The following is a 27,093-nucleotide window of genomic DNA, read 5'->3' as shown; positions in this document are numbered from 1 at the left end:
AGTGTTGGCACTTTGTTGAAGCACATCTTGTAGCCCAAGCTCGCACCTTCTCGTTGTGCTAATGACTACATTTATGTGTGTGCACTCCACATTCATGTTGAATTGATGGAAATGTAATAAGCTGTTGTGAAGAGAGTTAGCCTCATGATTTGTTTCCCATAGAAGGCATTACATTTGGATTATTGCTATTATTATTTTTGGATGCAGAGCCTGACTGGAGAAGCTTTTTCCAGGCCTGAAGATGAATCTTTTTAATGTCAGACATTCATAGTCCACATTTCAACACATCACAGGACTGTAAAAAGATGTAAAGTGAAACATATATATCAGAGTCGTGTTAGTGTGTGTTGGTGTCTGGGTGTAATCGGCTGTAGCAGCTAAAACAAATACTTTGCCTTCGAGTATTCTTTCATGACATGTTTCAGTGTTGATGTCATTAAATATGTAGGAGGTTTGCAGTGAACCTCGCTATGCTGTGCTCATCATTTCTGCTGTGTGCTGTCACTTTGTCATTTGTATGCTCCAGAGCTGTCACTTCAGACGTGGCTACACTGACTTGACCCTAACCACTATTTACCTGCACATCCTCTCTGTGGAGACATTCTGTTTGCCTTAATGGCGTTATGTATGAGACGACAGCAGTTAGATCTTCGTGCGTGTCTCAGTGTTCCACAATTGTAATTATTACATTTGCATACACACCCAGTTATCATTATTTTTATAATTTAATAGATAAAAACATGACGGCAGAAGGTATTGTGCTTAGCAGTAGGTGTGGCTGTAGCTCAGGAGGCAGGGCAGGTCACTTACTAACAGGAAGGTTAGTGGTTTGATTCCTTGGGCAAGAAACTGAACCCCAAGTTGCTGCTGTATCTTTATGGCGTGGCTGGACAAGTTGTTTTAACTCTATCAGCACAGCCAGATGAAATGAACTTGTGTCATACAGTACACTCCTAACTGAGATTATAAAAGATATTGTGATATTGTTATCCAGCCACAGTCTGATGTTTCTGTTATTTTAGCCGCTGTTAAGGAATTAGACAAATTCAGAGTCGTAGCTAAATAAGGTGATCTGGTGACAAACATACATCTGAACAATCTCAACTCGGATTTCCAATTCAGAAAGTTGGAGCTCTAGCGCCACCTCCGATCTACGAGCAGCATTACATCCTCCGGAACAAAGGGTGGCGCTGTTACGGCAAACTGGCTGTGAGCCGCCGTCAAACAAGACATACACTTTAGCGGTGAGAGGCGCTAGTGTTTACCTGCTAGCTGTGCTGCAATGGTGTGAACGACCTCCAGGAGTTTCTTAGCCCTTCTCGAGCAGTGAAAGAGCAAAGACAGAGCAGCCAGCCAGCGGCTAACAGCCATGTCCAACCGCCTGGCCTTCCAGACTCAGCTGGCCTCCATCATGGAGGTCCTAGCAAACGCAGCGGTGGCGGAAATCTGTAAGCTAGTGGACGACGACTACGCGGTGGTGAGGTTGCAGATGTCTCAGTGCCAGAGAGAGAACAAGGCACTGAAGAGGAAACTACACCTGCTGGAGCTGAAGATGGCCCGGGGAAATGCCGAGAGGAGGCTCCGGGAGAGTGCCCTGAACAGCAGCCGGTCGAGGGTGCAGATAAACGGCAGCGACAGGCTCCGAGAGCCCTCCACCCCCACCGGTACGGTTAGCACGAATAATGCGAGCAGTAAGAAGAGTCCAGTCTGAAACCACATCAGGCCTTCTTCGCTCACGCGTTTGTGTCATTATGTTGTAAAAAGTCTGGACCCTGGATAGAGCCGGGGCTACAGTGTGCCTAGCTCGTTTTTCCGGTGTGCAGGGAGGACACGCAAAGTGGAGACATGAGCATCTCTGTTGTTCATTCATGCAAACTGTCAGAAATCTCTTCATCGAGACTCATTCGACTGTTTTTAAATGAACATCTCCGCCCATCAGCTGTTATATTAGTACATTACAGAGCACATGTAGAACAATCCTACATTAAATCTGTATTTAAATATAATCCCATCTTCTTTTCTGATTGGCTGTTTTCAGCTTATTTGTACCGTGTGACAATAAGCCTCCCATTCTTGGCTTTGGGACAAACGCGATCTTGGTTCATGTTTGTCACCCTGTACTGTTATTTTAGACACACAGTACGTCACAGGGCTCTAGACTAAGGTTTCCCACGGTTGCACTGGTGCGCCTAACGTTTTTTCTTAGGTGCACCAGGACAAAAGATAGGTGCACCCAAATTTTTCAACTGCATCACTTAACACCGCAGTTTTACATGTTGACTTTTTAAAAAAGAATTGCTGTCCATACAGACAATATTGATTTGGAAATGATTAATGAACAATCTTGTCAACACAAAGTTCTTTATTTGGAGCACAGTTCTACAGGAACCATAAGTTACTGACAAAGTGCTTAAAGTGCTTTACTGAGCTGAAATTTAACCTTAAAACATCTCAAGATATATTCAATGAAAAGAAAATCTAAAAGGACCTCAGAGTATCTCACAGGCTTCAAACTGAACATCTCAGTATCTGCACAGCCTGATATCTTATGGACAATCCTCCATTGCAGTCACATGGCCCTCAGATGGCCAACTCCTGTAACTCCTGTAATTTGGCCTTTTTCTTCTTTTCATCTTCAGCTACATTTACTGCTGTCAGGCCGAGGCTGCTCACCTCTCTGTATCCGCCTGCACTTTCAAACGTACACATACACATAGGCCTACAGGAATATCTGGACCATGGCCAATCAGAGAGGGCCCGCTCTTGACTATCTCTGATTGGTTAGACCATGATATGGGCTTAATGTGTGTCTGTTGTTGACCACACGGAGACTTTCAGGGTTGTGGTGACTTTTTTCTTTTTACTTGAACAGCTGGTGTCACCGGTGTGACCTAGGATTTTTTGTTTAGTCGCACATTGAGAAATTAGGTTGCATATGTGACTAAATTGGTCGCACTCTAGAGCCCTGCATCAGTTGAAAAAGCGGTGCAGGTGGGAAGAGACTAAAAACAGCAGAGGAGACGAGAAGAAGATGGTCACACAGACGGTCGTTTGGCCAGCCCTCGTTATATGGATATGACAGCAGATGGCTCTAGTGTCCCCTGAACTGCCTGGCATAGATGTGTGTTGTAATCTGTTGGTGCTACACAGAGCTTTGGTCCCAAGTGACACCAACACGAACCTCTGTCCTAATGAGGACACGATGGAAACCAGCACAGAGACTTTTGATCATGTAAACGATGTATATCTCTGCCCCTGTCCTGATCCAGTTTGAAATCGATGTGGAAGAAGTGCAAACTGAATCCCAGCCCTTCTTCACGAGTTATCAGTTAGTCAGATTTCTTTACTCTATAAAATGACTGCTCAACAAAAACCAACCCTGATGTAACTCTTTAGGAACCTGCACAGTATTTTCACACCTTTTTAGCTTTTTAAGTTTTCTAACCAGCTGTTTAAAGTCTCGGGTTTCCACCATTTGAATCAAATACTTGGCCAAACACTTCAGTAACCACGTCGCTCGAGTGATGCTCGGTGGAGTCATTTATTTACATTTGGGTGGCACATCAGTGGCTGCTAGTATCTCCAGGCTACGTCCACACGTACACGGGTATTTTTGAAAACGGAGATTTTCCGTTTTCGTTTTAAAAAATAATCCCGTCCACACGTAAAGGCAGAAATGAAGGAAAACGCTGCTAGGAACATGCCAAAGCAACAGGTGGCGCTATATTCCTAACCGTGTAGAAATGTTGGCCAATCAGAAGTCTAGAAGCCTCGGTGGGAAATAGTAAACAAAGATGGGGCGTAGAAGCAGAACCGAGTGGTATGTGTGGAGTAGTGATGGTAAATTTGATTCTTTTTACTGAATCGAGTTTTAATGAGTCACTCACCAAAGTGAATCGGGTTTTTTGAGTCACTGAGTCAGTTGACCAGAGAGTGCAAAAAATGTACATTTTCACTCAAACTTAATTTGTTTCTCTTTTAATGTAAATCCTACTGCTAAGATGAGTGATTCTTAAAGAAAACAACTATTTTATATAGCAAAAAAGAGCAAAAGAATTTCTAAAGGGAACATTTCTTTTGTTTATTTTTATTTTATTAGTATTTTCCTTACATGTGTCAAATATATATTTTCTCATCTAAATGTCCACTGAGCTGTGAGCCAGGGGGCGATAGTGCGCCTTAACATTGGTTGCCAACCAAGAAGAAGAAGAAGTAGCTGCGAGCCAGGAGGGAGGGGGTGAGTGAGTGAGTGATTCGTTCGCTCTATGATTCAGCACAGGAGGGAGGGGTTAGCGAGTCATGAGTGATTCGCTCGCTCTATGATTCAGCACAGGAGGGAGGGGGTGAGCGAGTCATGAGTGATTCGCGCGCTCTATGATTCAGCACAGGAGGGAGGGGTGAGCGAGTCATGAGTGATTCGCGCGCTCTATGATTCAGCACAGGAGGGAGGGGGTTAGTGAGTCCTGAGTGATTTGCTTACGCTACGATTCAGCACAGGAGGGAGGGGGTTAGTGAGTCATGAGTGATTTGCTTAAGCTACGATTCAGCACAGGAGGGAGGGGGTGAGCGAGTCATGAGTGATTCGCGCGCTCTATGATTCAGCACAGGAGGGAGGGGGTTAGTGAGTCCTGAGTGATTTGCTTAAGCTACGATTCAGCACAGGAGGGAGGGGGTTAGTGAGTCATGAGTGATTTGTTTCCCCTACGATTCAGCGCAGGAAGGGAGGGGGTGAGTAGCTCAAATGTGCTGTTAGCATGTTAGCAGAGCGATGCTAGTGTGAACCGAGGAGCTATTGTCTTGATGTGAGCTTCTACTCAGGGTTTTTTCTTCCAGTTCAGAGCAGAAATGTTTTTGTTAAGATACTGGATGTTGTGTTTTTGTTCACAATTTGAATTATAAGCTAGATATATTTCTACTAATGAAATTAGTTTGCTAACAGCAACAGGGATGAGTCAGTGAGTCAGTTGTGCTTGTGAATCATGATTCACGAGTCAGTAAAGTGATTCTCGAGTATTGAACGATTCGTTCATGATTCGCGCATCACTAGTGTGGAGGGACAGTAACTGTGTGTGTATATGTAAGCATTTAAACACTGCAGAGAGTACAATTAACAGTAACAGTATTGTAGAAATTCATTTCACCGAAACAACAACGTGGCGCACACTGTGACGTCAAAAAAGGTGCACACCTTTGACGCTGCGTTTTCTCCGTTTTTCTCGTCCACACGTAAATGCAAAAACGGAGTTTTAGAAAATATCCACCCTGGCCGGAGTTTTTAGAAATCTCCGTTTTCAGTGACCGAAAACGCCGTTTACGTGTGGACGAAAGGTGCAAACGCATAGAAAAATCTGCGTTTTCAAAAATACCCGGGTATGTGTGGACGTAGCCCCAGCTTCATAGCCTGCACTCCACGCTGTCTTTTTGCCTCAGGTGGTTAAACAGGGGTTTGTTGTTTCCACAGTTGTGCGTGTCATGCGAAGCGCCGTCAGGAGAACGTTGACGTAGATCCTTTGTAATAAATCTGCCTCTGAGGCTGACGCGTTTGTGTCATCGTTCTGTGCATTACAGAATGTAAATGCCATTGCTACAGCAGTGATATCACAATGTGACACTTTATTAATCACGTAGTAATTTAGACTGGTCTGATGTGATGTGGCACAGCTGTGTTGGCCGTGCTGCAGGTTAGCATCTGAGAGTGTGTTTCAGATGGAGAGGAACCCTGCAGCTCAACACTGCAAACCTTTCACTTGGATCAGGAAGTGTAGTTTAAATGGCAGGAATAATCAAACACATGATTTATGCAGAACACCAGCTGATGTTTGAGTGTGAATGCATGGCATGTGCACAGAAATCCCCACCAATGTACACATCACATTTTAGACAAAATCAAACTGAAATCAAAGGTTTTATCGACAGAACAGATCTTTAGCAAAACACATAGTATTACATAATAAAACTGTTTTTTTTTTCAATTCAATTTTATTTATACAGCGCCAAATCACAACAACAGTCGCCTCAAGGTGCTTTATGTCCTGCTGCGACAGGATAAAGACATGCTGTGGAAGAGAGCCAGAGATTAATAACACGGATGATGGGGCAACAGGAAGATGAATATTAACTGTAACACTGAAATATTGGATAAAATAAAGTTTCTCTGGTAAAATGCTGATACAGCTGAACACAGTAAAATAAGTAACGTCTGCCTGTCAAACACACCGTCAGACCCACATCATGGTTAAAATAAACAGGTGGGCTCTGGCATTACTGCCCTATAGAGACTGAGGGGCGGGATCTATTTACACTGACACAGAGCAGTGTTGGCGTTCACTTACAGTAGTGTAATATGTGAGCCAAACATGAGAATAACATGCATCAGCATTTGAAGACAGTTGTTTTTCTGTCGTGTAGGTGACGTGTTTGACCAGCAGAGGGAGGTGCTTCTGTGGTCCAGCAGAGCTGCAGGTGGAGATGCAACCAGTGAACTGATCCTGTCTGAAAGCATGCAGAGTAAGGTAGGCACATCATCACAGGTTAGCGTATGTGCACGCTGCTGTGTGAAGCTGCTATTGGCTGACCGAGAGATGATTCCCTGTTGCTGTGCAGTCTCCAGATGTGGAGTTGGTGGAGCCGGAGGCAGTGCTGGTGAAGGAGGAGAAGGTGCAGGTAGCCACGTCTCGAGATGAAGAAGCGGAGCAAAGTACATCGCTTATAGGAGATGATGGTGAGTACAGACAGAAACACTAAGGCTGCTGAGTGGATGAGTACTGACACTGGGATATTTCCACACAACATGCCGTGCTACAGTTTAAAAATGCTCCATCTTAACACCTTCAGTCGTAGTTTAAACCGCACATGCACGTGGTTGGAGGCGTCGCCTCAGAGGAACAAGGGTCGGCTCCTCCCACAGTCCACACACATGCATGTAAGGTTAATTGGTGATTCTGAAGTTGACTATGGACATAAAGCATGTGTGGTTAATGCTGTGAGTGGTCCCAACACAGACACACAGCTGAGCGTGTGGGGATTCCCACTGGGAGAGCACTCAGAGCTCCAGTGACAGTTTTACTGACTGTGATCAGACAATAACAATACTAACCGATCCAAAGAGACAACACACATGTCTGTCATGGTGAACAAATCATCACTGTCATTTAACTGTATACAGCATCTGTACAACATCTGTACAACTGAGCCCTTTTATGTGTATGTATTTATGTGTCATATTAAAATGTCTTGATGCATTCTCAATCATCCAGGAAAGTAAATCTCCAAAAGTTGAATCTGTTCATCTGGACGTAGCGTTTTGTGGGAGAAACGTTTCGTCACTCATCCAAGTGACTTCTTCAGTCTCAGCTGACTGCAGGTTTCCCCAAACCTTATAAACAGGACGTCTCTGTGAATGGTACTCAACTCTCTGTGAATGGTACTCATGACCATTGATCAGTGTTCTTTGATCAGTGGGTTTTGGTCAGTGATTGTTGATCAATGGTCATGGGAATTTGCATAATTATGATTAAGGAACTGACCTCACAGCCCATTGTTCCTTCAGTGGGCTGGTTTCAGTCATTATGCAAATGTCCTGTTTATAAGGTTTGGGGAAACCTGCAGTCAGCTGAGACTGAAGAAGTCACTTGGATGAGTGACGAAACGTTTCTCCCACAAAACGCTACGTCCAGATGAACAGATTCAACTTTTGGAGTCATGTTAAAATGATACTTTTTAAAGAAAACGTCCTAAATGAGTAAATAAGTTTGTTAGTGAGTGACAGAGGTGAGACGTGTAGGTTTAGACACTGGTGTGCACAGACATGTCAAGTATTCAGGTTAGGATGTAGGCATCAGTAAAATAGTTTCTTGGTCACATTTGTGTTTGGATTGAAGCACTCGAGTCCTCAGAAGTCAAAGCTTTACATTTGTAGAGCGTAGTTAGGCTTGTCACGTCGTACACATTTGTAACTCTAACTGTACTCATACAGCCTAAACTCAGACATGAAGACGTTACTCTGTCCTCCTGGAGGACCTTTGATTTTTAAATAAAGAGGAGGAACAAAGAGCGGCGGCAGTCACATCTGCTGCATCAGGTGGAGAGTGTGTGTGTGTGTGTGTGTGTGTGTGTTAGCCTCACACAGAGCGAGCGTGTGGCTGTTCTCAGGTTTGCTGTGCTGTTGCGTGTTGTTGTACGCTTCGACAGCAGGACTGCTTTTAGGCACAAATGTAAACTGGAGCTCTAAGCAGCGTGCTTACAAGCTGCGCTCTGCATTAAATGCATCCAAGCAAAAAAAAAAATGCATTGAGGAGTTTTTATAATTTCTCCAACAGAGAGGTTCACATATTTCAAGACATGAGTGCTGGAGCTAGAACAGAGCACAGCAGTGTTTCATATTCTCTAAAGCTGTTTGTTTGTATATTAAACACGTTTGACCACAAAAAGAGTTAAAACATTGTAGAATAGCTCATATATTAAAAACACTAAAACGATGCAAATCCAAACAGGACTCGCTGCTACAGCCATGTTGTTTCATAACAGCTGTGACTCCTCCCACACTGGGTGTGATGATGAGCAGGGGCAAGTAAAGTTCACATGTGAGAGTCGGTGAACATTTCCTTGCATGTTTTTCTAGATCTGCTTAGACCGTCATGGTAAAAAACATCCTCTCTTATTTCTGAGATTTGATGTGTCAGTGTTGTGAAACTGCAGAGAGCTCAAACAGCAGTAGTTTCTGGTCTTAGACTGTAAGCTCAGATATCGATGTGGTCTTCAGGACCAGTTCTCCGGGCTCCTCTGTCAGGTTTGAGCCCACGCTGCTTCAGTAATGATGGGCGGTGTGACCGGGATCATCGTCATGCCCAACAATCAATATGCTGCCAGTCAGACTCTGTGCAGATCGAGGTCTGCTAAAATATTTTCATACAAGAATCTATTTAACATATTAGAGACCTCAGAGGATGTTTCACAGTGTGGTGGTTAATGGAGTCACTCACAAAGTGAATGATTGGGTGGTTCTTGGAGACACAAATCAACGTTTTTTGGCCCAGTGAGGAAGGCCATTCGACAGAAAGCTTCCGTGGCGGCTCCTCTGTGACGGGAGCAGCCAACAGTAGCTGTTAGAGACTTTGGAGAAACGTTGTGCCTCGTTCTACATCTGTAACTCTGAAAGTCGTCTCCCTGTTTTCCCTGAGAGTGTGCAGAGCTGCGTATCCACACGTGTTACAGCCAGTACTTAAATAGCAGTTAGCATTATAGAATAGTGCTCTATTAATTGAGTGTAATGGTAAACTGTGTTTTCTTTCTCTGTTTAAAGGGCTGATGGAGTGTGTCCCTCATGGAGCTGAAGGTCGGATGCCTGGCCCCGAGGACCAGGACGCCCAGTCCATGTCTACTCGGTGCCAGTCGCAGAGCCAGGCATGCAGGACGAAGCTTACCGGCAGCAGAGGAGTGGAGGTCAGTGGCTCCTCTCCTCTTAAGTGTGAACTCAGTGCTTCTGTTGAAGGCAGAGACTCGCTGCAGGAAGCGGCGATCCCACACCGGTATATCGATGATGGCAGCAGCGACTCAAAGTTTGACGTCTTGTGTGACATCGATAAAACTGGTCACTCGTTGGTCGGGGAGTTTTTTGACGAGCCCTCAAATGTTGACGTGGAAGGAACAAGTCCGTCGTGTTCGTACTCGATGGCGGCCGTCGATTTGCCATCAACTTCTTCCGGCGTTAATGGCTGGAGTCGCTATGACAATGTGTTTTCCTTGCCCCGGCCCTTCACTGACAGCAGCAAAGCGTTCCCGCGAACTGGCAGGGAAAGACTGTTTGCCTGCAGCTACTGCGGCAAAGCTTTTAACCGGCCCAAGAAAGTGGAGATCCACCAGCGTGTCCACACAGGGGAGAAGCCTTTCAGCTGCTCCACATGCGGGAAGATGTTCTCAGAGGCCGGGAACCTGAGAAAACACCAGAGAGTCCACACTGGGGAGAAACCATACACCTGTGGGGTGTGCGGCAGGGGATTTGCCTGGATAAGAAACCTGAAAACACACCAACAAAAGAGCCACGCTGACATTTACAACGAAGAGACCTGGGAGTGTAAATGAACTGCCGCCTTGTATGAAAGATGTAGCGATCCAGGAGAGACACTGGAAGGCTGCTTTGTGCTGGACAGAATGGAAAGTAAATCTGTGGTGACATTTTAATGAAATACAAGGTTTCCTGTAAAAAGGCATGGCTCACTGTAAAACAGATTGGCCGACTACAGTCTTTGTTTTTACACAAGTGAAATTTACACTCCTCCCACATGATACTCAACGCTGGAGTCAGGGCAGTGTGTCAGCTAGCCATTACAGCAGAACTGTAAAGCAGAGTGAAGCTCTCTTTGCTTCCACATCTGTGTGTGTTTTCTGTAAAAGCAGGTAGCAGAGCCACCCTCGCCTGGCCTGCTCTGATTGGTCAGGTCCAGTGTCCTAGTTCTCGCTCTGCTGGTTTTGTGTATGCCCCCCGTGCAGGCGTAGTCTGTAAGCCACACGCTGTGATGTTATAGGTGTCATGTATGATTTGTAAAAAAACACTTCAACATAGCTTTTTTTTTTTTCATGGCGTCTATAATAATAACTTTATAATAAAACAAATCGTAGTTTACAAAAAGATGTTTGAAATATTTTCAGGAAGCTGAATTGAAAAGGTTGAAGTTACATCTCCAGTCGTAAAACCAAAGTAAGCACCCAGGTAGGGCTGTAAGATAGGACGATATGTCTCTGATGGCAATATGAAAACAGCTATCCTTTCATATTACGCTATCGTTTTGATGCATGCTCAATCATCCAGGTAAGTAAAACTCCAAAAGTTGATTCTGTTCATCTTGACGTAGATGAACAGAATCAACTTTTGGAGTACGCTATCGTTTGTTTCATGGTGACACAAAATAAACAGTTTACATCAATATTTTTTCATGGTTTTGACGGTCACTGTAGTGGCTATATTCATTTCTTAAAGTTCTCTCTTTCTCTTATATTTAAAATAACTACACTACGGACGGACAAGCGACTGTTTTTACGTGTTGTCGTTAGCAACAACGAGGGTAAACCCAGCATGAGGCTCCGCCGTGCCCTTGTTTATTTTCCACATAAACCTTTCACAATAAAGCTTAAGATCCTGTTGAGATTTTTCAAAATAAACTGATGACAAACAGAAGGACCAGTCCAAACAAATCGAGGACCTTATTCCTAACCGAGGGGCTGCCTCTGTAGCATGGACATGGTTTGCTTAGGAAAAGTCTGACACAGACCAGAAAACTGTATGATGCAAATTATGCAGGAAACTGGTCCACACCTCAGACTCAAACATGACAAACCTCTTCTAATACCTACACAAGAGTCACATGACCGACTGTGGAGAGAGTTTACGGACGGGAAGCAAAAAGAGCCGTCAGGTGCTCCAAATAAACCTTAGACTCTCTACACTCCGCGTGCTGCGGGCTTTTCCCTGCAGCACGCCGTCTAATAAATACTCACTAAGAAAATGGCGACTGTTACAACCTATGTCTGAAAATGTACAGTTTAATGCATCGGTCAAAACACTGGACTGCAGGTACACGACGCCCAGCTGAAAACACTTCACACAGGTCGAGTTGGCCGAGATTCACAGAATTTACAGAAAATTCACTATTTTGCGATATATATGGTTATCGGGATATGGGATATGGGATTTTGGTCATATCGCACAGCCCTACACCCAGCTTAAGAGCACACGTTGTTCCTGTTCAAAGGCTCAGCACTGTGCTACCTTTATCTGTGCTGCTTGGGCTGAGACTGTGTGCTGTGGATGAATCTGCATTAGTTTGATCAGTAAGGTATTCAGACAGTGTGTGTCACTACTGTACAAGGGGAAAAACTGCAGTGCGCTCTTGGTAATGAACGAGCGTGTCAGCCAGTGCAACAGCGTGACTCAACCTCACTGTGTGGCACAGAGTGGCACCATGTATGACGAGACCTTTGGGTCTCTGTGAAACAAACTCTGCTGCCGTCAGTACTCGCAGTGACCTGCTATCAAAGGTTTGTGGCCCACAAAAGCACATTGTTTACATCTGAACCACTAGATGTATCAGCTGTTACATTAAAATGTGTACAGTCACATTTTCAGACTGGCTGTTTTAACTTTTGGGAGGGAGACTGTGCTAAGCATGAACACCGCTAACCTAGCAGTTAGTAACAGTGATGTTTGTTACACACTGTTGGCTTGGAATTGATTAGAAATGCCTTTTGTTTGAATTGCAAAGTATTTTAGTTACCGAGTCTACATTTATTTGTAGCTCATGTTAGCGTCAGAGCATTGTTCATTTTGGTAGGTTTATTAGCTGAATATTCCACATTCTGCATGCATCATTTCATTAAGGAATAAAATGTTGTCCTTTACCTCAAAGGTGTGGGTTGTTTGTTTTCAGACCCTGCAGAAACATTACAGCTGATAAATTATAAATAAAGCATCAGATGTAACCCTTGACACCTGCATGAAGGCGTCCTCGGCTGTTGTACTGCAGAGCTTACTTCAAATCAGTGATAATAACACAGAAACCACATTTGTCCATTTATCCATTTTCTAACAACTCGTGGGGGTGGCAGTCAAGCAGATAACCCAGATCTCCTGCTCCCTGGCCATCCAGGTAGGGGCAGAGAGGTGTTCCCAAGCTATCTGAGAGAGGTCGCAGGAAGTCACAGCTCTACTCTAGTGCTTCTCTACGCTGAGCACTCAAAGATTTTTACACAGCATCCATTCATTCAAGCATTTTTACCATACTTAAGTGCTTTGTATCCTGCCCAAGGATACTAACTGGAGCAGGCAGGGATCACCACCAACCTTCCGATTAGGCAGTAGAGGAGGAGGATGACCTGCTCTACTTCCTGAGCTAAAGTCACCACATGACCTCTTGGGACCACCAAAAAATATACCTTGGCTGCACCAAGCTGTCACTGCAGTTCTGAGGGACTAAATGGACCAGACCACATACTCCTGAAGCCCCGCCCACAGGATCCCCTGAGGGACGTGACTGAATGTCTCTCCCACAGAACACCTGCAGACTGGTTGGACAAACTCCGTCAAATAACCTGAAGAGGATAACGAGCTAGTCCAGTTATGACCAAGATGCAAACCAGAAAATTGTTGTGTACTCATATTTCTTGACCTCAGCGTTTGATTCTGTTACCATAATATTTAATAGGCTCAGTGTTTTGGCTGGTATCTCCAGCTCAGCACTAGACTGGCTTTCTTCCTATTTATCTGGAAAGACATTGTATTAGGGTGAGCTAGTTCTCCTTTTATACTGCATCTCTAACCTGTGGGGTTCAAAAGGTTCAGTCCTGGGGCCATTGTTGTTTTCCTTTAACGTCCTTCTTTTCCAGTGTTTCTTGTTTCTGTGGCACTGACAAATGTTTGAGCCTCAGCAGCTGGATAGGCTGTCCACACTAGTTCACTATTCCCATGAGTTTTTCCTTTCCAGTCACCTTTCTCACTCACTATGTGTTAATAGACCTCTCTGCATCGAATCATATCTGTTATTAATCTCTGTCTCTCTTCCACAGCATGTCTTTATCCTGTCTTCCTTCTCTCACCCCAACCAATCACAGCAGATGGCCCCGCCCCTCCCTGAGCCTGGTTCTGCCGGAGGTTTCTTCCTGTTAAAAGGGAGTTTTCCCTTCCCACTGTCGCCAAAGTGCTTGCTCATAGGGGGTCATATGATTGTTGGGTTTTTCTCTGTATCTATTATTGTGCTATCTACTGTACAATATAAAGCGCCTTGAGGCGCCTTTTGTTGTGATTTGGCGCTATATAAATAAAATTGAATTGAATTGAATTGACTATCCCAGGATTGTGACCGCTTCTCCAATAATAAATATATGTATTATTTTTGGTTCCAACAAGACTGAGGCTACATTATAGATCCTGCTCATATGTATTCAAGAATCCGCTCCTCTGTGAAGACCTGTTTTCCTAATCTTGATGTAATGTTTCATTCTGAACTTTGGCTCACATGCATAGGGTTGATGTCACGTTCCTGTTTCTTTTCTATTCTAAACTGTGAGCTGTAGTGTTCTGCTCTGAACCAGAGGCAACCGTTCATGCATCAGCGTGCCTAGACCCCTGTAATGCCCTTTTTACCAGGTTATGCGTATCGTCTCTTTCACGCCTCCCAGTCATACAAAATGCTGCAGCTAGGAAGTTCACATTACCCTTTTATTCATTTTCAGGGGCTTTCAGTTGATTTTAGATTTTCAAATTCTCACACTTACATACAGACAAGCTCCAAAATACTTGCTGTCTGCTGTCTTTGCTCACAAGCTCAAAACCTGTTAGGTTTTCCTCATATAAGACTGAAGACTGGGCGGCACAGAGCGTTTGAGTCTGTAGCACTGAAACTGTTTATCAGTTTACCTCCCCGGCTCTGTTCAGCCAACTCTGTGGAGTCTTTTAAAAAACAGTTCAAACCTTTTTCTGTATAATCTGGCTTTCTGCTGACATCCTCTGGTTAGTTATTCAGTTCAATTCAGTTGTATTTATATAGCGCCAAAACACAACAACAGTCGCCTCAAGGCGCTTTATATTGTAAGGTGGACTCTACAATAATACATACAGAGAAAAACCCAACAATCATATCATATGACCCCCTATGAGCAAGCACTTTGGCGACAGTGGGAAGGAAAAACTCCCTTTTAACAGGAAGAAACCTCCGGCAGAACCAGGCTCAGGGAGGGGCGGGGCCATCTGCTGCGACCGGTGTTATGTTTGTGTTTATTTTTGTTTTGTTTTATCATGGTTCTGTATTGCTTTTAATTGTTTTTGAGTGATTGTACAGTACTTTGACTTTGTTTTCACTGGTATTTAGTGTCTTTATCTTCTATGTTGTGTATTGCATCAGACAGTTCCTATGTTTTCTTTGTGTGGGCAGAAGGATGAGGAGCCAGATGTGGTGCTGGTGAAGGTAGAGGAGGTGGAGCCGATGACAAGACCTCAGAACAGGCCGTGCCTCAGCATACAGGAAGGTGAGCAGACCCGTTCACTGTGAACTGTAGATCAGTTTAGGAAGTGTTCTGACTCCCGACTACAGCTGACTGATGACATCAAACAGGTGTCCCCTCGAGGCAACTGTTGCTGTCATTTGGTGCTATATAAATAAAATAGAACTGAGTCGTCAGTCATCATATTGCATCATCTGATGTTTTGCCCAACATCAAAGATTGGCGCTCCAGAAAACCCTGTGAGAATGTTGAGTCCATTTAACCCTACCTGGGTGAGAACATGACTCTGAATCTGTCTGTGTCCAGGGTTGGTGGAGTCCAGCACAGACGACTACAGAGGAGTGCTGCCCTTTGATGAAACCACACAGATGTCCACCAATCAGCCATCCGACCTGCAGGACTCTGGGCGGGGCTTCTCAGAGGTCAGCTGTGGCCATTCTTCGCTGTGGACTAATAGAGGGGGCGGTTACGGTGAGAGACTTCCAGGGCTGTCCTCACACTTCGCTCCACTCTCATACTTGCCTGGCACACTCACTGGAGGAGAGCCTGGCAGCTCTGGGAGGGGATCGGCCGCTGAGAACGCAACAGAGAGGGGATCGGCCGCTGAGAATTCTAGAAAGCTGACCACTTATCCCTTTGAGCAGAAGCTTCCTGTTATTGATCTGTCAGATGAGTCCAGCCAAAGTCAGGTGTCAGGTCAGACGCAAGCAGGACACCTGTCAGTCCAGGGGTCTCAACAGTTTCTGCACCCAGGTCCAAGTCAGGGCCCAAAAAATCCCACGAAGAGGGATTGTGTCTGTAGTTTCTGTGGGAAAAGGTTTCCTGCTCCAGCAAATTTGGAATCTCATATGAGAACCCATACTGGAGAGAAGCCATATGGCTGCACCATCTGTGGTAAAAAATTCTCCCAGTTGTGGAATTTGAAGATCCACAGGAACATCCACACAGGGGAGCGACCGTACCAGTGCTCGCTCTGCCCCGAAAAGTTCTCTGACCCCAGCAACCTGAAAAAACACCTAAAGAGACACCATCCACAAAACATGGGCATACAGTCGGGAACATCTTAGATGAAAGGGCTAACACACTGTTAATGAGTACTGTATTTTTCAGACCATTAGGTGCACCAGATTATATTATAATAATTATATACTCATTCTTCTTGCTTCCTCCACTTCTGTACCATTGATTCATTAATGCTGTATTCTATCACAGCTGCTCTATTCCCATGTTGTTGCAGTATATTAATGACTAACCTGGTATTGTGGATGGATTATCTCAGTTGTTCTCCTGACTGAAGTTTGGTCCGTTTACAGCATCCTGCCATGCGATTGCATTTGTCCCTAACCATCGGGAACCCTCACGTTAACTTTTATCGAGTGGAAAAAAGTTAGCGTTCATCCTCCAGCTTCACTGTGTTTATGTTATGCTAACATAGCTGTGTCGCTAGCGATCACGTAGCACATCATTATATACCAGCTAGCCCAACTTCAGTAACCCTACAAACGTCACTGCTGTTTAGTTTTCTGACAGATTACTCTGTGAGGCTCCTGACTACGGTAGCCGGAATTGTCCAACAATCCATCAAGCGGTGCGGCTTCATAGCTTACCAAAGTCGTGCTAAAACATTTTTGACAGATTTTTGAGCACCGTGTACCACATAAAGTTGGATCGAGGTCAGTAAGCACAACCAGAATTCATACATAAGGCGCACCGGATTATAAGGCACACTGTCGATTTTTGAGAAGATTTAAGGATTTTAAGTGCGCCTTATAGTGCGTTAAATACGGTAGCCTTATTTTAAAAATCGTGTCGTGGGGTTAAAATAGGCTTCAGGAAATGTAGCGTGTACCCTGCCTGTTAGTGGTGTAAATGGACTCGTTCTTAGGTAGTGATTTTCTACTCAAAGCATTTCTACAAAATGCTTTTTCTATGCTTAAGTGCTTTCTGTCGAACATTCACACTCTGAGGGATGCATCAGAGAGCAAGTTGGGCTAGTGTCCTGTCCAAAGCACATAGACTGGAGCTACAGGCATCCTAAATAGAATTGATTTGATAATATTGCATTTAAGTGAGCCACTCAGTACAGGACATTTGGTGGGGGGTTAGAGTTGCTTTGCTTGGTTTGGTCTGTGGTCTCCAGAGTCAGACGTTTACCTTGTTGCACTCAGAGTATATTAGCTTCACCTTTTGAAAACACAACACTTGTTTTGTTTCAGCTTTAGCATGCTAGCAGGCTATTAGGCCTCTAAAGATGCAGATCCAGTGTTTTATGTAACTCATGTTGTGTAAAGTCATGCTAAGTGTTGCTGTGTGTGCCCAAGGGCAGTTCCAGTCAAATTTATTCCGTACTGTTGACAGGAAGTGAAAGCAGTAAGCGTTCATTCTCACAGCTCTAAAGCTCACCATGAAAACACTTGACTGAAAGTTTTTGATTCATTTTTTAACTCAAGTCTTTTGGTCATTAGAAAATGTGTGTGCTTTAGACTGGAGTGATTAGTGAGCCACTGTTCAACATTTACAATTTCAAAATAAATGCAGAAATCTTAATTTTATGTATGTGTGTTTTATCCATGTAATAGATTGTTAGCCCATTCTGGTATCATAAATACAAACTCTTAGGAACTCCTTGTGAGTATTTCTTGAAGATTGGCACACATGTTTACTGGGACTCATGGATGGATTGGTAGATGGTGGTCAGAGGTCAAGGTCACTGTGATCTGACAACACAGATTTTTGCAAGCACAAAAATTCATACACTAGTTCTGTCGAATGTCTATCTTGTGTTTAAAAGTAATAACTGAACTTTTCTGGCTGGTCGTCTGCATCATAATCCTATTTTACATTTGGTCTTATATTAAATTGTTGACCTTGATCTTTCTGCCACCTGGAGGTGACCGTTGTTGCCATTTGACACTATTTAAATAAAATAAATTTCATTTAGTCTTTACTTTTAGAAAAGTCTGGACAAACATGGACACAAACTGCAGCCTTACTGGTTTCCAGGTATCAATGATTTACACTGTGGTTTTCCCACCAATCATATGACCCCCTATGAGCAAGCACTTTGGCGACAGTGGGAAGGAAAAACTCCCTTTTAACAGGAAGAAACCTCCGGCAGAACCAGGCTCAGAGGGGGGCGGGGCCATCTGCTGCAACCGGTTGGGCTGGGTGAAGGAAGACAGGATAAAGACATGCTGTGGAAGAGAGACAGAGATTAATAACAGATATGATTCGATGCAGAGAGGTCTATTAACACATAGTGAGTGAGAAAGGTGACTGGAAAGGAAAAACTCAATGCATCATGGGAATCCCCGGCAGCCTACGTCTATTGCAGCATAACTAAGGGAGGATTCAGGGTCACCTGGTCCAGCCCTAACTATATGCTTTAGCAAAAAGGAAAGTTTGAAGCCTAATCTTGAAAGTAGAGATAGTGTCTGTCTCCCGAATCCAAACTGGAAGCTGGTTCCACAGAAGGGGGGCCTGAAAACTGAAGGCTCTGCCTCCCATTCTACTTTTAAATACTCTAGGAACAACAAGTAGGCCTGCAGTGCGAGAGCGAAGTGCTCTAATAGGGTGATATGGTACTACAAGGTCATTAAGATAAGATGGGGCCTGATTATTTAAGACCTTGTATGTGAGGAGCAGGAGTTTGAATTCTGGATTTCACAGGGAGCCAATGAAGGGAAGCCAAAACAGGAGAAAGGAAACAGAGGTTTGATTACAGACACAGCTGAGTGTAAAGTTTCCATTTCTTCAATATTAAACAGCTGAAATGAGGCTTTGATGTCAGAGGTCATTTTTGAGAAAAAAAACAAACAGGGGCCAACAGCACTGAACACAACGGTAGACTGATCCCTAATAAGCAGAGAATAATGCAGAAAACAGATTTGTTGGGAAACTGTTCTTGAAGTACAGAGAGAGAGAGAGAGAGCTGTGCAGGAAGTGTGATTTTATCGTGGTGGATGCAAAACAGCAACAGTCAGAGAGAATTAATGACAATTTTTATCAAACGTGAAGCGTAGTTTGGATCTTCTTTTGCTGCTGGTTCAGTCAATTTTAGTTGGAGTGACAAAACCTGCAGCATCAGAATCTGTGAAATTTTCAGCCCTGACAGCATGTCCGTGTACGTGCTGCCGGGTGACCGATCCATGCTGTGTGAAATCCATGTACCTGCTCTCATTTACTGTTTTCGCTGTTCGGCGGTTGTTGAAATAGATTTGTGAGCTTTAAGCTGAGATTCTGGCATGTCTGGAAAAATACATTTTATTTAATAATTGGTTCAGGATTTATTGAATTGATGTCGCTTTATTCAAACTAATATCGATTTTTTTTTAGCCCACCCCTACAAATAACAGATTAAATGCCATGTTGAGGCTGTCATTTTTAGCATCTACATGGATGGTAAAATCACCCACAATAATTATTTTATCTGAGCTGAGCACCAACTCAGATAAAAACTTTGAAAACTCAGACAGAAGCTCAGTGTAAGGCCCAGGTTGTCACGTCTGAAGGTGAAGCAGACCCAAAAACAGACGATGGAGGTAGAGTGAGGTGATGAACGAAAAACAAGCCATTATTTGGCTGAGCAAAAGTACAAACAAAACAAAGGACGACTGAGAGAAACTAACAGACACCTAAACGGGGGTCAGCTAAACATTACATGCTACCTGAAACATCGAACTAGAACCTGGGATTCTGAGATTCGATTTTCACCCAGGTGTCATCCACATACCTGAACCAATGACTTGGTGGTGTTTCACAATAACATTTGATGGGAAACCACAGTGAATCAGGCCTTCATAGTGGAAGTGCTTCAAGGAAACCAGTACTGATGGTGAGAAAGGGAGAGAACAACGTACTGGACAAGTTGAAATCTATAATTAAGTATGATGACTCCAAATGTGATCTTTGATTGAAGCTGTCATGTCTTTGTGAGGCAGAAATAAGGTGGACACACAAAATCTCCCTGTGGAGTTCTAAGCATGGAGCAGAGGCTGTAATGGTTTTTGGGGACTGGCACTATTGCCCACTTAATTATAGTCCCAGTAACCACCCTCTGCAAACACACATCGCTGATGTCTGCTCAGTGTCAGCATTTCCACTTTCAGCTGCTCTCTTTAGGGGTCTCCACAGCATCATCAGCCTCAACCTCACCCTATCCCAGCATGCCCCTGCATCTTCTCCTTCACTATATCCATGAACCTCCTCTGAGGTCTCCCTCTTTCCCTTCTGCTTGGCTGCTCCATCTTCATCATCCTGTGTCCAGTACATCCACCCTCCCTGCTCTGCACATGTGCGAACCATCCCAGCCTCTAGTCCTGTCCATCCCACTCACTCTCAGTGAACACCTGAGCATCTTCAGCTCTGCCTCCTGTCTTTGTGTCAGTGCCACTGTCTCCACATCATACATCACAGCAGCTCTCACTACCATCTTCTAAAACCTTCCCTTTCACTCTCGCAGTTATCCTTCTGACACTCTTCTCCACCCACTCCACCCTGCCTGCACCTCTCTCTGGATGGTCCCAGGTATTTAAACTCATCCTCCTTCACTGTCTCTGCTCCTTACATGTTCACCTTTCCTCTGGTCTCTCTCTCATTCACACACATGTATTCTGTCTTGTTTCTGCTGTCTTTCATTCCTCTACTCTCCAGAGCATACCTCCACCTCTCCAGGCTCTCCTCCACCTGCTCCCTCATCTGCAAACATCACAGTCCACAGAGACTCCTGCCTGACCTCATCAGCCTGTCCATCAGCGCTGCAGATCCCTGATGTAATCCCACCCCCAGCTCAAACCCACGTGTAGCTCCTCAAGTTCGGGCCGTCTCTCCCTTTATACTCATAGACCTCACACCTCCACACTCCTGCTGTTCCCTCTGACTTGCTGCCTGTCTTCGCACTTTCGTCTCCGTCTTCATGTTTGATGTGGTGAAGGTTTTAAGCTGGATGACCTTCCCGACACAACCCTTTCCATTTGTTCAGGCTTCGGAGTGCCTCCACCCACACGTATCAATGATTTACACTGTAAATCATTAAAGAAAATCTAAAAACTGTGGTTTTTATTATCAACCATATCCTGACCTGTTTGTGTTTGGACACAGTCAGAAATGTCACCCTCACCATAAACCTTCAGCCCCTGTTCTGTGTGTTGTAGTTGGTTCAGATGGTTTACAGTGACCTACAGTCAAACAAACAGAACTGCATGCAAACATACTAGTTTACTCAAAAAACTGCAATACTCTGAACTCCAAAAGTAAATGGATTTTGCAGTTTTCAGTCATTTTCAGTCCTGTCCTGTACAGGACCACTTTCATCTGTGTTTGTTAAGCAACTGAACTCTGACCTGTGAATCATTCAGGGTTACATCTACACACAACAGCCAACCAATTTTAAAGTGAGGCTGTCACTAAAACCAAGCAAATGTCAAAGATGACAGTTTCACAGGCATAATATATTTTTGTGTAGCCAAGAAAATTCTCAAAGATCTTTTAGCCAGTAATTTTGCAAAGTGTGGATGACGAGAGAGGAAGTACCAAACCTAAAAAACTGCAGCAGATCAACAGTATCTGCAAGCCATGTCTGTAAGAAACACGGGACCTGAGAGATGCATCTGGACCTGCGGCTGATCCATCGACTGGTCACTAAAGCCTCATCAGAAATGGTTTCAGTGGGAGGGTGGCTGTAAAGAAGCCAGAGAAAAGGATAAAGTGTGAAAATTAAACAGGAACTGGACTGAAAATCAGTGAAACAGGTCTGATGAAGTGATGACCTTTTCTGTATATGCTACTTAAACCTTTAAGATCAAATGGATATCACTATGGAGAAGGTCAGGACAGAGGTACAACAGTGAGTGTCTACAGCCATCTGTAAAACACGGTAGGGCTTCTGGTGTGGTATGGCTACATTTCAACCACTGGTGTTGGGATTTTGTCAAATTGGTGTAATTATAAAGACAGAAAAGTACCATAAAATTCAGACCAACCACGCAGTTGCATCTGAAGAGCATCTGATGGACAGCAGCTTCATTTTTCAGCATGGCAATGATCCCAAATACCATGAAGTAAAAGCATATCTGGATAGAAAAACACGACGCTATCAGTCGTGGATGGACCTCCCCATAGCCCAGACCTCAACATCACTGAAGCAGTTTGGGATCATGTTTTACAGAACAAAAGGCAGAAACATCCAGAGAAGAGCTGTGGATGTCCTTCAAGAAGCCTGGAGAACTTTTCCCGAAGACTGCTTGGAGAAATGACAGAAAAAGAGGAAAATAAATGTGCTCATACCAAATATTGTACTAAATATTTCAGCATCATTAGACTTGTACAAACTATGCTAAACTGGGAAATGGGAATAGGTGACAATGGGAAATAGGTGCAGCAATTTTCAATATATTGCTGCACCTATTTCCCATTGTCCTAGAAAAATGTAAAGATGAGGGGGAGGGGGGTTAAAGTGCTAAACTAGTGCCATGTTATCGTATCAGTAAACACAAGTTAAATTTAATTGAACTGAATATATGGAGTATTTTCTAGATATTTCCCACCAGGACCTGTAATGGAAAGTTTCCAGGACTCATTGTAATTAAATGGCAAAAACCCTGACTCTGTTTAAAAGGAAGAAGCAGCTAAATTTGCCTGAAGTCTATGTCTGAGATCCTCCCTTTGTCTGAGGAAGAAACGTCTGCCAGCCTTACAATAAGAAAGGTCCTTGGTTCTAACCTGGACCAGGGCGGGGCTCCCTATGCTCTGGGTACTCCAACATCTCCCCCCATCAGAAACATTCCAGCTTAATCCTCCTGTCAGTGTACCATTGACCACAGAGCTGGCTTATAGCTGGACTCCACTGTACTCTGTAGGCCCTGGTTGTTGTCACTGCATTATGGTTTATGATATAGATATAGAAATGAATTTTCCTGTGGGGATCTTCATGACCTCATCTTTTTTTCTCTAACCAAAGCAGCCCAGTGTAACACTGAGTGAAAAATAAAAGTGTTGTGCTGTCTGTGGCATCATCATCATAGACAGACGGCCCTTTCGCTCTAATTAGAGGACATGCGACTCAGTCTATACCTTCTGATTACTAAAGTAACCACACTGTGACTGTTGTGGCAGCTCTTCTGTCAATGGAGCACATACACAGATTAGTTTGTGGCTTCTGTTACATTTGTACAGAAACTAATTCTCTGTACATTCTCTTTCAGAAAAAGGATGAGCAAACTTCTGTTAGTTTCAAACTTTCAAACCAGTCCTGTAAGTCTGTGTCATGAAAGCCTGCTCATTCTTCTGCTGTCCTTCTTCCAGGTTGCAGCACCTCAAATGACCCCTGCAGAATCAGAAGATAGCAGCATTGTGGCGGTCCAGCTGAGGGAACCAGACACCAACATGCCAGCCAACCCAACCGAGCAGCAGCAGCGATGCAGCAACAACCCCACGAGCTCTGACTACTCTCTCTTTGAACTGGAAACCTTCTTCACCCGCTGGGCCCCTGATAGTGACCCTGTGTCAGCTCCTGGTGGCCCTTCATGTGCATTCATTCCTAACAAGTCAACCGAACATGACCAGGATAGAGTCGTTATCATAGACACTCGTCGACAGCCTTGGCAAGTGCTCGAACCACCACAGACCTCGATGTCCTCGGCGTTGAAGCCGAGCGGAAGGCAGAGTTTCTCCTCTGCAGGCCGTCCGTCTGCATCACAGGGTAACACTTTGTCTGCTTTCCTCAGTACAGCCTCTTAATGCTGTTGTTTTGCCCTGCCTGGGCACACCTTCAGATATCTGGATCACTTTATTGATGTTTCATCAACGTACTTAAAACCAGTAGTGTGTGCTGTCAAAGCTTCCATCGGTGAGACGTCGGCGTGGTCGTCAAAGTGATAGCAGACAGGTCGACAGCAGACGGGTGATTGTGTGCTGGACTCATTCAGTTAAGCTTTCCTTTACACACTGAGGTCATTGTGGCAGCTGTTACTGCTGAAGCCTGACAAAAAGATACTGGTGATGAAAAGTCTCTATTGTACTATACATCGCATGCTTTAGGGTCTGAAGATGCTAATGTCACAGTCTGTGGACCAGCAGAGTGAGTATAGTGAGCAGCACGCGGAGTTTAACAAAGAGACAGCCGTTTAGTCGGAACATAAACTTCAAACTGAGGGTTCAACAGCCTTCGTGTGTGTGCCTGCGCACGCTCGTTTTAGCTGCTCTCGTCGCTGATTTGCGTGTTTCTGCTGTATGAATTTGTTGTTTTTCCTTGTATGTTTTTTACAGGTGCAGCCATTGGTCCTTTTCTGTTTATTTTTAATATATATTTATATTTACTTGTATTACACAAAAATACCACTAAGAGAAATGAATAAATACACGAACAAGACGAGCCTATGGAGAATTAATAGAGCTCATCTTTGAAAAGCAACCATCACATATAACTGCCTGGCTCCGAGTTCAGTGACAGCGTGCTGATTCCTTGTTTTCTCTGTTTCCTCAGGGAGTTCTGTGCCCACGTCTTTGAGAATGCAGGATCCAGGATCTTCCCAGCCTTCCTGGAGGAGAACATCAGCACAGGCTCAAATGCTGCAGCAGCAGCTTCAAAATGGCAACACTTACTCTCAACAGGAAAGCACCATTCCTCCCTCACAAATCACACCGTCCTCCAGCACAGGTGCTGTCAGTAAAACAGGTGGAGTTACAAGTAAAACCAAGGCTGCTGGGGCTCCACAGTCCTCTCTATCAGTCCGGGGAGCCATAGCACCGCTGGCCAGCACTGAGGTGGCCATCGCCCCACAGCATCGGACAACTCTCCTCACTAACCTTAATAAAAATCGTGCCGTATGCACTTTGCCCACAGAGCGCCGCAGGAAGAGTTACGTATGTGGAGCCTGCGGAAAAGCTTTCTCTGGCCTGTCCAATCTAGAGGTCCACAAGAGAGTGCACACAGGCGAGAAGCCTTTCCGCTGTGACACTTGTGGGAAGCACTTCTCTGAGGCTGGAAACCTGAAAAAACACCAAAGGGTTCACACGGGGGAGAAACCCTTCAGCTGCAACCAGTGTGGGAAGAGGTTTGCTTGGATCTGCAACTTGAGGACACACCAGCAGTCTGCCACAGGCTGCGGAGCACAAGCCAGGGGAGGGCTGTAACTGCTGATGCTGTTATTATTTGCTTGAGTCAAAGTGTAGTATAACTCTGCCCAGTGACAGCTTTTTGTGGCCCTGGTTATAGTTGACCCAGTTTAGCTCTTTCTCTGTGTTCCTGTGGACGTTTTGAGCCTTTTCCTTTGTCTTCTGGGTCCTCAGAGAGCCTCTGCATGGCACAACCTAAAGAGAGAGCGCCAGCTCTCCAGGACGTATACGCTTAAAGAAAAGAAGAGAAACTGAAAGAGCTTTACTGAACAGAGGGGGTGGCTCATGACAACAGCTATCAGTGGCCTAAAATGCAGGGATTTCAACCCCCAGTCATACCTTGGCTCCTGTAATAATGCCTTGGCTCATGACCATTAATGACCCACATGATTACAGTAAAAGGCTCTCAGGACCACCGCTGAGGTGACAACCTTGCTAATGGTTAAAAATTTCAGTTTTACATCTTTAACATCATCTTTACCAACCAAAGAATTCCACTTTCCAAGCCTGCGGGACATTTCACTAAATATTGTATTTTTGAGCCTGTATATAAACATGTGCGTTACAGAAAATCCAAACTAAACTCAAACTCACGAAAGGTGTGTGCTGGACAATTATTTCACCTCAAAAAAGAAAAGTTCACAGAGACCATTACATGACATTCGTCACCATGATGAGTAGTTGGAAACGTTTGACCACGATGTGTATTTGACCACAGTGGGAACATAATCAGACTGAATTTAAGAGCATATAAAGTCTCCTGTGACCATCCTCATCAGATCTAATGTGGTGCTTTCAGCTCTTTTCATACTTTCCTGTGGGATAGTTGCCCTCTCTCTCTCTCTCTTGTTCTGTGGTGAATTTTGAAATCTTCCACTTTCACAGAGTTAATAAATACATTGGAGGTGTAGGCAGAATTCATCTAGAGTGCTGCGTTAAACTCTTCATCCACGAAAGCCTGAAGTCTGTGCTACAGCTGACCTGTAGGCTGTAAAGAGGAACACAAAACATTATTTAGCAGATCCTAACTCATCCGCATATTGAAGTTCTACAGTAACCGCATTATGTGTTTTTTCTCTTAGTGTCGTGCATTGCTAGATATTTGTTAATGACAGTACTATATACTGTACGATCCAGGCATGAGTCTCATTAACTGTTGTTTTGAGAGATCCTTCCACGCTGTGGATCACCGACACTACCTCACTGATTTTGGTGATTTGTGGTGTTGCAGAGCTGTGTCACTGCACTTGTGCTCATTATGGACCAATTTCTAGGATTTGACTAAAAATCTTAAACACTGAAAATCTGTCAGTTCACTTTAAAACTGTCTTGCCTGCAGGTGTCTCATGCTGCAAACACAAATTTCAAACATATTAACTGCAAAAGTAACTGTATGCATGTGTCACGGTGTGGACTCAAAGATAAGACTCTGAGTCTCCAAAAGTTGAATCTGTTCATCTGGACGTAGCGTTTTGTGGGAGAAACGAAAGATGTACCCTTAGGTGGTCTTTCTGAATCGAGGAGGGGGCCTAAGGATACATCTTTCGCCATCTTACAATGCTGTGATTGCAGCCATTCCCCAACTCTCTGTGAATGGTACTCATGACCATTGATCAGTGTTCTTTGATCAGTGGGTTTTGGTCAGTGATTGTTGATCAATGGTCATGGGAATTTGCATAATTATGATTAAGGAACTGACCTCCCAGCCCATTGTTCCTTCAGTGGGCTGGTTTCAGTCATTATGCAAATGTCCTGTTTATAAGGTTTGGGGAAACCTGCAGTCAGCTGAGACTGAAGAAGTCACTTGGATGAGTGACGAAACGTTTCTCCCACAAAACGCTACGTCCAGATGAACAGATTCAACTTTTGGAGATTTACTTTCCTGGATGATTGAGAATGCATCAAGACATAAGACTCTGAGCTAAATACAGTTAAATAAGTTTTATTGGAGAAAGAACTTCAACGCTGACGGGATCACAGGAGCTCTGC

At 44.2% G+C, this 27,093-nt stretch overlaps 1 protein-coding gene across 3 annotated transcripts; it reads left to right on the top strand.

Moving 5' to 3' along the window:
• Positions 1-1,169: 1,169 nt before the first annotated feature.
• si:ch211-89o9.6 (transcription factor Sp2) lies at positions 1,170-25,884 on the top strand. Of its 3 annotated transcripts, none has more exons than XM_019360489.2 (9): positions 1,170-1,664; positions 6,409-6,512; positions 6,604-6,721; positions 9,302-9,441; positions 14,925-15,015; positions 15,298-15,462; positions 20,453-20,517; positions 23,293-23,689; positions 24,473-25,884. In XM_019360489.2, exons 1-9 carry the CDS (start codon positions 1,370-1,372, stop codon positions 25,120-25,122), a joined length of 2,025 nt encoding a protein of 674 aa, XP_019216034.1. In that variant the 5' UTR covers positions 1,170-1,369; the 3' UTR covers positions 25,123-25,884. The 3 variants fall into 3 exon arrangements, with proteins under 3 accessions (XP_019216034.1, XP_019216033.1, XP_019216035.1); XM_019360488.2 differs by having other exon boundaries at positions 1,171-1,664; positions 14,922-15,015; XM_019360490.2 differs by lacking the exon at positions 20,453-20,517 and having other exon boundaries at positions 1,173-1,664; positions 14,922-15,015; positions 15,298-15,413.
• Positions 25,885-27,093: the final 1,209 nt, after the last annotated feature.

The sequence above is a fragment of the Oreochromis niloticus genome, linkage group LG6, assembly GCF_001858045.2.
Source record: "Oreochromis niloticus isolate F11D_XX linkage group LG6, O_niloticus_UMD_NMBU, whole genome shotgun sequence".
NCBI lineage: Eukaryota > Metazoa > Chordata > Actinopteri > Cichliformes > Cichlidae > Oreochromis > Oreochromis niloticus.
The sequence above is the reverse complement of the archived record's forward strand: the minus strand, read 5'-3'. Positions and strand labels throughout refer to the sequence as shown.